At 39.8% G+C, this 12977-nt stretch overlaps 1 protein-coding gene across 1 annotated transcript in view; it reads right to left on the reverse strand.

Moving 5' to 3' along the window:
• Positions 1 to 12977, reverse strand: part of LOC112570489 (neuropeptide prohormone-4-like) — a 50988-nt gene that overhangs the window by 19949 nt on the left and 18062 nt on the right. The window contains exon 2 of the mRNA XM_025248922.1: positions 2744 to 2888. Coding sequence (XP_025104707.1) covers positions 2744 to 2888 — 145 coding nt within the window. The remainder of the gene's footprint in view (positions 1 to 2743; positions 2889 to 12977) is intronic.

A 12977-nucleotide genomic window follows, 5' to 3' on the forward strand; every position in this document is an offset into this window, starting at 1 on the left:
GAATTGAAGGTAAAGTCCACCATAGATCATTTTGGTCTTAACAAAAATGGCTACATAATCAGACGACTTTGGTGTGGATGAAGCAGGCATGTCAAACAGCGAAGAAAATATTTCTGAATGTGAAGCTAGGAATTTAGTAAGTTTTTCAGCGATTTCAGCATTTTTTTTTATAAAAAAAGCATAACCAAGGTAAAATTTAGTTTCTAACGGCTAGAGATAAATAAGAAAGAAAAATGGAAAGTCGAAAATATCACAAATTTTGGACGCTGCATTGACATTTTAAGAAAGTAGAAATTAATACCAGACGAATACAGGGAATTCATTGTTACCAACTAATTAAGAACAAAAATGTAATAATATAACAAAAAGTCAGGTTAATCAGCCAGTTTTACTGTAAAGCAACAGTTATTCTAGAAAAATCTAAATAAGTCATGAAAGTCGTGTATTTTCAGTTAGTAACATATCATTTACACTGTACTGGCAAAATGAATGCCTGATGTTCTCAGCTTGTAGGTCACCACCAGCCACCCATAGGTTGAACTACTTCAGAACTACTTCAGTCGGCTTTCAGCGACGGATCCTTCTCGAAGAAATTTGCGGGAGAAAAAAAAACTAGTGCTCAGACCATTAGCAGTTCGCAACTTTGTCTAATGGCTTCTCCGTGCGCCAGACTTTTGTTAAGAGACAGAAGGTCTGTCCTGGCTTTCGCAGTGATGTCTGTTGAGTTTGCAAGACAGCAAATGCACTAGCGTCCTTTGGCACCTAGCGTTTCTGAGGTAGGCATGCATAATTTACCAGGTGTGACAGCGAGAAGGATGTTTCATTATTGATCAGTATAATTTGATATGCCTGCGGCTCGAAAGGAGAAAGGCGTTCCTCCTCTGCTTTTCCCTCGTGCGTAGGATCAATCCTCGTGCTGCCACGGTGTATATTGACACACGCCATTCTTCACACATTTAACACCAGGTCTTTTAACGAGAAACTTCACACTCACAAAAGCTTGGTGATATCTGCTTTGATCTCTGAAACCGCTATAATTAGAGATCGAAAATAAAACAAAACTCAAATAAAACTAGGATCATTTTGGTTTCTTTTATTTATTTGTGTTTGTTTCAAAAATATTAAACTTAAGTCAATTTCCGTTTTATTTTGTGACTACTGAGACTGTCTTTTGTATCCATAGGTTCTAAATTATCGAATTTCAGATTTAAGAGATGATGTCAGCATCTTTTAGACTGATTCTGTACCACTTCTTGTCAGGACAGCAGAATGTCCTACTGTCTTCAGTTATCAGTATACTAAAGGCTTGGATTATTGAAACTATGTAACTATATATAGAGATATTTTTTACTGCGTGCAATCACAGCGTAAACATCAAATTTTGTGAGTTTGTCAGAGATATAAGATAAATGATATCAACACAGACATAAAAAGGAAACATATAAAAAGCCTGCGCCGAGCTTGCGACAACTAAAGTTATATTTTTACATTACGTCACTATTTTACATTATCAACGGACACGAGGACAAATAACTGTGAAAAATCCTAATTTACTGCATTCCATTTAGAAATACAATTATGTCACACACTTTGCTGATATACTGGCCCTAAAATGTTTTGTTTTCTTGTCAAAGGCGTCTTGGTTCAGTCTCTATTTACGGTCGCCATATATCACGTCACCAACAATTGTTACACACGTCGCCATCGTGAACTCACAAATACTATTAGTAGCATTGAAAGTATTTTGTCTCAGCTTAAAACAAAATCTTTAAGACTTATTTTTCTGGAGTATTAAAAATAATTCTTTTTGTTCTCCCACAAATGTTTAGCTTCTTGAATTGTAAAGCACACCCCTACCCCCGTAAATTTCGGATTACAAGCCGCGACATTTTTCCCCACCGGCTTTAAACCCTGCGGCTTAAACAGCGATGTGGTTTGTTTGCGAATTTTTCCGAATTTTCTTTCGGATTGCGATTAATTTTTGGATGAACTCCATGTTAAAGTGTTGACTGTTCTGTTTTTAAAATCAAAGCTGCATACAATTGAAGCATTCAGACCAGTTGCTGAAGCACACAGCCTCATCATGTCGAAAACGAGACGAAATGCCTACGATGCACCCTTACAAGTTGTAAATATTTGAGGCTTATAAACCAGTCTGGCTGATTTGTGAACAAAGTTTAGATTTTTAGAAAGTTTAGTTGGCGCAGCTTATATATATATAAAGGTGCGCTCATAGACCGAAATTTACGGTAGATAGAACAAATGATTTTTCTACAACGTATAGTTCTAAGTATATATGATATAAAATATAAAATTATAATAATCATGATGACGAAAGCGGCCATCACATTGCTGCTATTACTAATAACAGCAGATTAAAAAGTATATTTCCGATTTTACCGAACGGTCTGCTCTGTGCAAAAAATGAAAAAAAAAGCTTTTTTTGTTCTCTTTCCTATCACACACACACACTTTACTGACTTATGCATACAAACACACAAGAGTGTATACAAAACAGATCTTCACACATACACTTATACCTGTAGTGCGTGCACGCATATATCTAATTATATATAAAACCATATTATCAACACTGTGCCATTACCCATGCAACCACAAGTTTACATATCATATACACACGCTTGCGTGCGTACACACACACTCACACACACGCACATACACGCACACACGCACACATTTACCGTCTGAGGTAGAAGTCGTGTCTACAGACAAAGTTCCTCACCTTCGCACACGTTTCGCTTCTGTGGTGTGAAGAATGCTCTTGACGGGAGGGAAAGCCGAGAGAAGTCTATTTTCAGACCGTTCAAACAGGTGACAACTATGGCGGTGAAAAGGACGAAAGTCTCAAGTTTGACGTAGAAAGACATCTGCAAAATAGTTTAAAATAAATCATAATTAAAGTCAGCATAAAAGTAAAAAATAAATTAATGGGAATAGTTTTCGTTTGGATTGTGCCACGACACATACCCGTAATTTGACAACACCCTAACCTTAACCCCAACTCTAGCCCCTGTGTTTATCTAGCGTACTTTTACCTCTCAAACAAAAGTTGTACCTATAATGGCTCTGAAAGGAAAATGATGTCCTTTGCTTACTTATCATGGAGAGGTATTCAATACAGAACAAAATTGTCCACTAAGGGCACATAATTTACTATTGATAAGATGAATAAAAATATCTTAATCACCCTGCCTCTGACAAAAAACCCAGTATTTTTAACATAGTGCCATCAACTCCGCAGTTGTCCATGTATGTAGTACTTCTCTGACGATGTATCATACAGAAGGTGTACATTTTGGGTCAAAATTTGGTGCAGGACGCTATGAGGTCTAATTAATAAGTCTTGCTTGTATCTGATAGCATTCTTTTGTTAAAATTATTAATTATTTAATGCAAAATTCAGAACGTGTTTGTGCAAAAGGCTCCCCAATCTGTATTCTACTTCAAATAAAGATCTCTACTCCGTTTTACGGACCTGTCAGACGTGATTCCGGGGTAGACACAACATACTTATCATTATAAGCTATCTGGAGGATCGGAAATTAAATCGTACCGTGACTTGTCCACAGAGTTTCTACTCCTTATTTTGAAATTTCTGTGTTTCTAGAAGCTGTTTTGGAGGCTGGGGAGCAAAGGTACCAAATCTCCATTAGAGACTCGTTGCTGGGTTCAGGGCATCCAATATCTCCGATGTTTAATTTCCGCTTGTCTTAAAAAAAAAATCCCGCTCCAAGGTGATACACTCAATAGATTACTTGGGAAGGCTTTCTTTAAGCCGCAGGTCGCATAAATAAATGAGCTGTGCTCAACTCCGACACAGATTTTCAATTGTACTTGGAACATCCTAAGGGAATTGGAGAAATGCATGCTAAAAAGGTTTGCAGTGTTTTTCGACTGCTGCGAACAACAGAATGAATGAAAAAAAAAAAAAAAGAGAAAAGAGAAAAAACTAACGGAAGAAAGGATTAGATATTTTTCTATCAGTCTACCACATCATGTCTGCGTGTGTGTTTGTGTGTGAATGATTGAATGAATGATAGAAAGAGGCTCTGGAAATGAGAAAGAGGGTATAATGCAAAAAAGGATGAGATATATCTGGCAGAGGTTGTAGAAAAAAAATGAGGGAATGACCGTTAGGAAGACGTACGTGCGCCTGGCCGCTGTTATTGTAATTGAGTAGCCGTGTCCACGTGACAGTGTCTGTGTTTGTGGCGGACTTTGTGCTAATTTCCAGATATTGTGTGTCAGATATCGCACCATGTCTCTGTGCACACACACACAAAGCGATCAGAGTTAGCCAAGCGGAGCTGGGGAGTGCCTCGTGAATAAAAGAGATGTATAATCGCTTTTAATGGTTTCTGATATTAGCGTGGTTCAGCTTCGGTGATGTTGATTGTAGTCTGCCGCCAGAGATAAACCCCATACTGCCACTATTGTTTGTGTGAGAGATAAACCCCATACTGCCACTTTTGTTTGTGTCAGAGATAAACTTCATGCTGCCCTTTTAGTTTCTCTCAGAGCGAGTTGCAACATGGAGGATGAGAAAGGGAGAGAAAAAAAGAGAGAGAACAAAGTATGTAGGTGTGTGCGCACGCACACAGGATGCCTTTGCACATGCGCACACAAATACACTACAATTATTAGTCTGAGTAATGAGCTACGCTTGGTTGATTCGTTTGATTAGTGTGCCATTGCGAATGACTCATGTCAAAACTGAAAAATATCCTGTATGATAATCATCAGAATTCCATGTTAGTGATCAAAGCAAAGAAGAAAACCATGTAAGCCCCCAAGCGGGTAGTGATGCTGGCACCCGCTTTGTTTACCAAGTGATCACACGCCTCTGCTTTATGAGATGTTGTTATTGTAATCAGGACTCTAACAAGCCGAGCCTCTTGTTTTGTTGATTTTGCCTCCTGATGCTACTTTCTGTTTTTAATCTTCCACAAATTGTATAATTCCGCTAACTGATGGAAAAGGTATATTCCAAAAGAGCAGTACGAAAGTAAAGATTTCAAACCTAGTTTGTTATTAGACATATCTGAAAATGTAAGTAATATATCCTGGTTTACGCAGTGAAATATATAGAACCTCTCTTTTTGTTTGTCAATTGTCACCATCACCATGTCATATGCCATACGATCTTGCTTAAAATGAGTCTTGATTACAGCAAGGAGCTAAGTACTGCCCCTACAGTAATCCTATTTTCATCTCCTCCTCCTGCTCCTCCTCCTCATCATCATCAAGCTTTTGTTGACAACTGTTAAAATCAAGCACGTAGTCATAAAAGATGTCCGCAATTTTACGAATGAGCTTTCAACAGCATCGTCAGGGATGAAGCAGAGAACCTCCCCAACGAGGTCAACAAACTCCAAACAACCTGTAGGTCTTACGCAATACGTTAAAGCTTTAAGCCACAGGGAACAACTTGCCTACACGGACCTCGCCTCCTCGATAATATTTTAACAGGAGCTGCTAGCAGAGATGCGCGCAGACGACCGGAGGCTCTGCGGATGCCGCTGCAGCTGGCTCGTGCGGTAACGGGAGCCGGCCAGCGCGTCTGGCGTGACTCGGAAGTAATCAATGGCAGCATCTCCAAGAGTGGTTGGGAGATAAGTGCATCCATTGACAAATGAGTTGATACGGGGATGGGAGAGTAGATTGGGCAAGGTCAGCCCGAGAGCGCAAGGGGTATTGCAATAACCACAGCAAGGATCCAATGCAGCGAGAGTTTCTACAATTTGTTGTCAGAGTTTGTTTGATGAAAAGTAGCTCATTGCGTTTGGGTAATTTTGTTATGTATTTGTTGTAGATAAACAGGTTCTTTGTGTTTTTAATGTGAAGATGAATAACAGTACACAAGTCTAAGCGCCTGAAATTAGTAACAGCGACCTCAGTCTTCATATCAGGTGTCGGTATTATTATTTGTATTTATTTTATATTTTGGAGTTTGACTTACCATTTCAGGTTTATGTGCTTTCGTGAACTAAAATACTCTAAGAGCACGCTCCTTTAAAGAAATAGTCCCCAGAGGGATACAATATTGCTTAAATATCGAATTAGCTTTTCGTTATTACTAAACCAGGAAATATCTGACTACTGAGGCAGTTGCTAAGCAACCAACAGCAATTCTTCAACTAAAAGGACATATTGTTGTTTTAAACTTAAGGGACATATGTTTCTTTAATGAAAGAGACATTCTCTTGGGTTTTTTTTTTTTTTGAACCAATGGGCATCTTGTTGTTTTTAGTTCAATGGGCATATTGTCTAGCGAAAGAGGCGGCGTGTTGCTCTCTAACAGCATAATGGGTATAACCACATTGTCTTCTTTAGCTTTTAGTACGTTTCTTTGGGCATGTTTTAACAAGGCCCTATCAAGCTATAATGGAGGCAGAGTGAGGTTTTTATTAAAATAATTTGCACCACACACCTTTTTAAAGTGCAGCCTGAAGTCATGGAAAGGCTCCACCTGCTTTTTATACAAGATGACAGAAACTAAGGTCTTCATAAATGGTCTGTAGATCGAAGCATGAAAGTTTTCAGTAATCTTTCATCACTCTTAATCAAAGACAAACTATACTTTGAGTATTTTTCGAATATTTTCTTATTTCACTAAATTTGTGGTTAAATTTGTTTGGTACTATACGTATGGGTGGTCAAGGATTTATAGCATATTCTGAAATAAATCTTTTTTTTATATTTTACTCATGAATCTGCTTTGAAAACTACTTTTATAAGTTATATTTCAGCTAGCAAATTTGTATGCATATATTATATCGTAATGAGACGATTAGCATTTTATGTCTTATAGAAGTTCATCCTGAAAAAATAGGATGCGGACTATTCGCGCAATGAAGCAGCAGCAGCACACCCACCCAGACCCTAGACGACCGTTGCCGCCACTGTCACCAGCAGATCATGTGACCTCAGGCTGTGAAAAGGGGGATAAAGAGTTCGGAAGGCAGGGCAGGGTACGCATGACGAGTATAATAAAGTAATTACCAGGGGCAGGAATTCAATGTTACCGCAGTCAATCAAATTTAAAGGCGCCCTTAAAAGCGGCCGCAGGGCGTCTTCAAAACTTCCTGACAAAAAAGGTTCGGCGTAGTGCAAGGGCAAAAAAACCACTTGCATTTGTGATAAAGCCTTGACAGATCATAGTGAAAAGAGAAAACAACTTCAGCTGCAATATGGACTGGAAAAGTCAGATGTTTTGAGTCGGTTTCCGGCTCACCCTCATGCAAGAGAGGGTGAGCAAGGATGTAGCTCCAGCGCGGGCATGTGTGTGCTTCTCTGCGCAGGTGTAACAAAATTGCGTATTTTGTGTGTTTGTGTGACAGACAAAATAAGAGAGAGAGAGAAAGAAAAAAAAAGGCAACGAAGGGAGTGAATCTCATTTAGTCTGCTGATTACAAAAGATCGCTCAAAGAGAACCACCGGGAGCGGTTATATATATATATTATAATATTTTATATAAACGGAAAATTAAGTAATGCTTAAAATAAAATCAAGCAAAAACAAACAAACAAACAAACAAAAGGGGAAGATCACATTAAAAGCTACATGCAACTTGGTAAGAACACGCAGAGATGAATACACAAACACAAGGGTACAAACACATGCAGATTTTCTCTGCCTGCTATATCGCTTGCCACACTGTATATCATACTTATATATTCACACTATGTGCACAACATATGGATACGAGTACCACGCCTGAACTCTGTTTCCTTTGCAACTAATGCAAATGTTTGTGGAAGAGCTAAAGAAGCTCATTAAGGACTCAAGCCAGTCTTCAGCTTCGGGCAAGTTGAGGGTCGCCTGGAAGAACCGGATTCCTTTTGTCATAAATTACAAGGCACAGACACAGGGCTTGCAGCAGTGAAAGTGTCTATAACGGACTTTGCTGCCGCACAAACACGATTTACACCTTGGAGTCCGACACCAGCCTGCGACAACTGCGGTGATGCATGCGGCTGAGCCTGGACAGGCTGCGCATCACTTTCATACCCAAAGCTGCCTCAGCAGTAAGCTGGACAAATATGAAAGAACAAGTCAGTCAAAGTATTTGACATGACAGTTATATTACATACTTTGCACAACTTTGTCAAAGGTTTGTCCATTTGTAATTTTTTTTTATAGAGAGGTCACTGAAAGTAATTTAAAGGTTTCTGGACACGAGTTCGTTTCCTGTGGCTGCTCACAGTCTAGTCTGAACAGCTACAAAATATTCTTTCATTGTGTGTTGTAAAATTGTGTGTAGAAGAAATAGTTTGACGGATTGGACGGATAGTAGCGAGTCGGGGCTGCATCTGCAAGTGGTCTCCGGTAGTTGACCTCTGATGTCAATAAAGTGCCAATGGAAAGGATAGTTTGGATGAGCAGCAGAAGATGCATATATTTTTAGGGCGTGGTTATTGCCACTTTCAGATGATGGGTAATATCAATATGTCACTTGTAGATGGGGGTATCCATCCTATTAGTCCCAAATCAATGCCAGCTCTTCTAATGACCTCTTATGGCACCTGCTGGTGTCGCGTGATGCGATGAATGTAGCTGACATGGGGTTAATGCGTCCGCAGGTTTATGATTGTTATTATGAAGGTGTCCGTGCACGTCTGCATGCGTGTTGCGTGCACATGTGTAAGGATGTGGGGCTATGGAAAGCTGCTGGAAGTGGGCGAATGAATGCGTGTTTCAAAGTGTGTGTGAGGGAGAGAGTTAAAGGGGAAGACAGGCAATGATGATGATGACGACGACGATCATGATGATGTAGTGGCAAGTACTTCATGTCCATTTTCACACAAATAAGGTCTCTGTTCAACACTTTTGAGTCCATAGTATTTCATGTTTACCATAGAGAAAGACGTTTGTTTGTATTGGTCGTGTAGTTTATGCCAAGCTTTTTAAAAGCCCATTTTATTGCTTTACTGAGGCAATGTCTGTAAACTCTTTATTTAACTAGTGCTCCAATCGCTTGCGGGAAGCCCTCGGGGACAATCGCCATAGGAACTAAAATTAAGCATTTTTACATCAAGAAATTGCATTTCTCAAGCCGTCGTAAGACTGCGTGCTACTTCCTGTGGAGACTAAGCTACAAACGAGCATTTTTCCCCCCATGGAAGCATCTCAATTCTCTCGCTATAATTGGTTTGAGATCAAGGACGGCATTGTGTATTGTAACCCTTTTCAAATCTGCGAATACCAGGGACGTATCAGGTGCCCACATGGCTCAGCATAGAAGCGCGTCGCCTTGGCAACAGAGTAGTCTGAAACTACATCAGGGAATGAAGGGGCGGCGACTGGCCCACCCATATGTGGCTGTCATTCTGATGTAGGGGAAGTGACGCAAATATGAGAGCCATAAAGCAGAGTTGCCTCCACCTTGAGAGTCTGGGGGGAGGCCATTTTTTACCCCAGGCCACTTTTCATGCCATCAGACGATTGGAATGAACGTAGAGGGACAGAATCCTTGGCTAGCATTGTGACAGTGAATGTCACGTGACAAGGGTGGGGTGTTGGAGTAGTGACACTTTTTACTGCTTCATTCGGCTTCCAGCTTTAGGTACATGTCGACTCATGTAGATGTATGTCGTTGATACTACCCGAAGTGTTATCATTATTCTGCTAATGCACGTACATAATTAGCGAAAGCTGTGATTGACAGAAAAAAATCAGCCATGGAGATAATGGGTGGCACCGGCTGCACGTGTCGTAAACAATTACTTAATTACTTTAGAAACTACTATCATTATAATTTTTAAAAAATTTCCAGTGTTCTTGTATTGTGAGATATGCTTGATGATACTGGAAACCAAAGTAGATCACTCAGACCAGGATGTGATGCTGAGAACAAAGTTCAGTGGTAGCTTTTTTTTTAAAGGTAACATTCCTGTTTAAGGTTTATGGTTTATTCTGCTTCTCGTGATCTCATCACTCATAACTAAAACCGAAATAAGTCATTATTGTTTGATTCGAAGGAAGTAAACAACATGCAACAAATAAGAAACAAATATTATGCACATTCTTATACTCAAGAAAGAAAGGGGGACTTACAAGTTAAAATATGCATGGAAGCGCTCATCCTTTCCTAAGCAAATTGTAGCCATTGCTATTATAGACAGACTCGTTTTAGCTTCATTCTGATGCGTTCATTGAATTCAAACAATAGGAAAAACGTTCGCACGATTCCAAATCGCGGATAAAAGATAGTGCGTCAAATCAATTAACGACGACAATTTTTTTCTCTGAGAACTCATTGATCGAGAGGCTGTACTTTAGTTTTGCCTGGAATGCTCCTCAGTGAGAGAAAGAAAGGCATAGACAGTGAACTAAGAAAAGGTTGTTTGTGGTATACAGAAGATAAAAGGATGAACAGAACTACATATTTTAATTATCATATGTACTGATTTGAAAGACTATCTAGAAATCCAAAGCAACATTCTTTTATTGATGTAACTCTATAGTATCGTCTGATCTTTTCCAGTATTAATATGCGATTTAGATGATGTGAAAAAAGAAAGAAAATAATAAAGAGAAGGTCGAAAAAGAATAGAAACACAACACATAACTTGCTAGGGTCATCAAAGGTATTTCTAAAAAAAATTCTTAGCTTCTCTTCAAACGAACAGCTCGGACTATCTCTAGAGTCTAGACGTTGAACTATTTGTTAATTTCACTCCTGATAATAAAGTCCAGTGAAAATATTTACATTCCTTGTCGCCGTTTGTTCCTCTGTGTTCTGTCAGGATGAAGTTACTCAGACGACAAATAACAGAAAGGATCAGGTTGGCCAACGGCATTGTTCTTGTAACCAAGTAAAGAAGAGACAGTTTGAGGGAAGAGGGGATTGGGATGTCTAGCCAATGTGCGAGAATTAAGCTGACCCGCGGAAGCTATACCAATATCACTTGTAAGCGAGATCAGGCAGGCTATCCTTCGTTAATTTTCCCTTCCTGTCTGGACTAGCTTTTGCTTCATTTCCTCTTCTTTTCTTATAGGCTTTGCACTGATTTTATTTCTCCTTTCGTTCGCAGAGAGCCTTGATTTCATTTGTCCTGCCAGCAGTAAAGCAATCAGAACAGACCGTCCAACAAATATTGCTGGTCAATGAGGAGCAGTGAGGCTGTTGTCTATCCGCCACGGACGTCTTCCATTTCTTGCTAAAAATGGACGACCACTCAGTCCCTCTTGTCCATGTCGTCTGCGAGGTGGTCACACTCGAGTGGCGTTCCCATTCAAGCGGAAGAAACGTTAAGTTCGCTCTTCCTATGCCCACCTCTCTTTCGTCCTTAGACCTTCCCTTTCTTTGTATTTTCAAGTCCTTGTCTCAATCAATACATCGACCAAACCATCTTCTTTGTATGCTTTAATAATTTCTAGAGGAACGATAAAAAGGTATTTTTTTAATACAAAAAGGGAAAACCTAACCCACTAATCTTGTGTGCACAAGCTAGCGTCAACATTGTGGAGTAAGAACCACGGAAAATGAAATAAATATATTTAGCAGAGATGTAACAGTGCACTGAGTAACGATTTCTATCATGTGACACGAGATAAGGATGGTGTGCATGACATCCAAGTAGCAGTTTGCGGTGTCTGCCTTGCAGTGCAAAAGTTACTGAACTCAATGTAAACAATACCAAAAAATAAACAGAAACAACACCAATGGGTCTTATGAGCCATGTGATCACGGGCGTAACGCTTTCTAATTTTTTTTGTTTGTTTGCTATAGCACACGTGCTTTTGTCATGCCGTGATCACGAGCTAAGAATATCATGGGTGTGGTAACGATTAGTTGAATTTTTTTTTTCAGACATCGGTTGAAAATAGAACATCTCAGGACGGCCTGCTGCTGAACAAAATATATTCTGTGAAATGAAAACCTGCTCACACCTCATTAAGATGCGTCCTACGACCAGCTAGCACAGTAGAGAGTTTAGAAAGGATTGACTCTCCCTCGTCACCCATGACTACACAAGCAAACATCTCCGTCCTTAGACGCAACAATGACGACAGGGAAGGGGAAGAAGGTGAATGGTTGGAGGACTAGAAAGTGTTTACACACACACATGTACATACATTTCTTGGCTGGTATCAAGTACCGAGTGGTTATGCTGGTCCACTAGTACCGGTCGTCGGGGGAAAACAGCTGGACAGTGGCAACCACCGAGAAAGTCTTCATCAGGGTTTGATTGCCCGAGACAAGGGCGCAGACCACTGGGGGTGGATGCTTTGGTAGACATTAAAAACATTGCTTTAGCATCGAGATGACAAACTCCATCTGTCCACAAGCAACTTTTCCGCAGCTAGCACATGATTGGCTGATCTGTAGCTACGTGACACGATGCCAGCGACAGTCAGCAAATCGAACGATGTTTTCACACCCGTTTTTCGCAAGCTTCCGCTTCTAGGATTTGGGGCACATCATGGAAACCCGGGTGCTCAAAGGACAAATTAATTGACTGATTGCACGGCTTTGTCAGCAGCTTCATTCATCTTCTGATAGCGATTTTTTCCAGTTGCCCTACAGCGAGAAAATACCGGGATAATAATGAGTTTGGGGTTATCTGCCCTTCTGATCATGTCACGTTATGTGTGAATATTTAGACACATGCAGCATTAGGGTGGAAGAGTAAACGAAAATACCGTAAATGCTAGTAGTTTTTGTTTATTTATTTATTTTTATTTGGCACTTTAGTGTTCCTGAAGCTGAAATCGCAAAGTGTCTTAACTTTAGCTCTGTGGTTATAGCTAGAACAAGCTGTAGCATCAAATATGCATTTCTAATAAGATCATTGATAACAATGAAGCTAAATTTGTATCTTACTTATTAGAGGGACTGGCGATAGTTAGGACAATGTTCAAGTATTATACTAGAATTCATTCAAATAAAAAAAGACCCATACGGCAGGTAAAGAAATAGTCAATCTTACTGAGAGTAGACGAGCACTCAA

Source organism: Pomacea canaliculata, linkage group LG8, assembly GCF_003073045.1.
Source record: "Pomacea canaliculata isolate SZHN2017 linkage group LG8, ASM307304v1, whole genome shotgun sequence".
Classification (NCBI taxonomy): domain Eukaryota; kingdom Metazoa; phylum Mollusca; class Gastropoda; order Architaenioglossa; family Ampullariidae; genus Pomacea; species Pomacea canaliculata.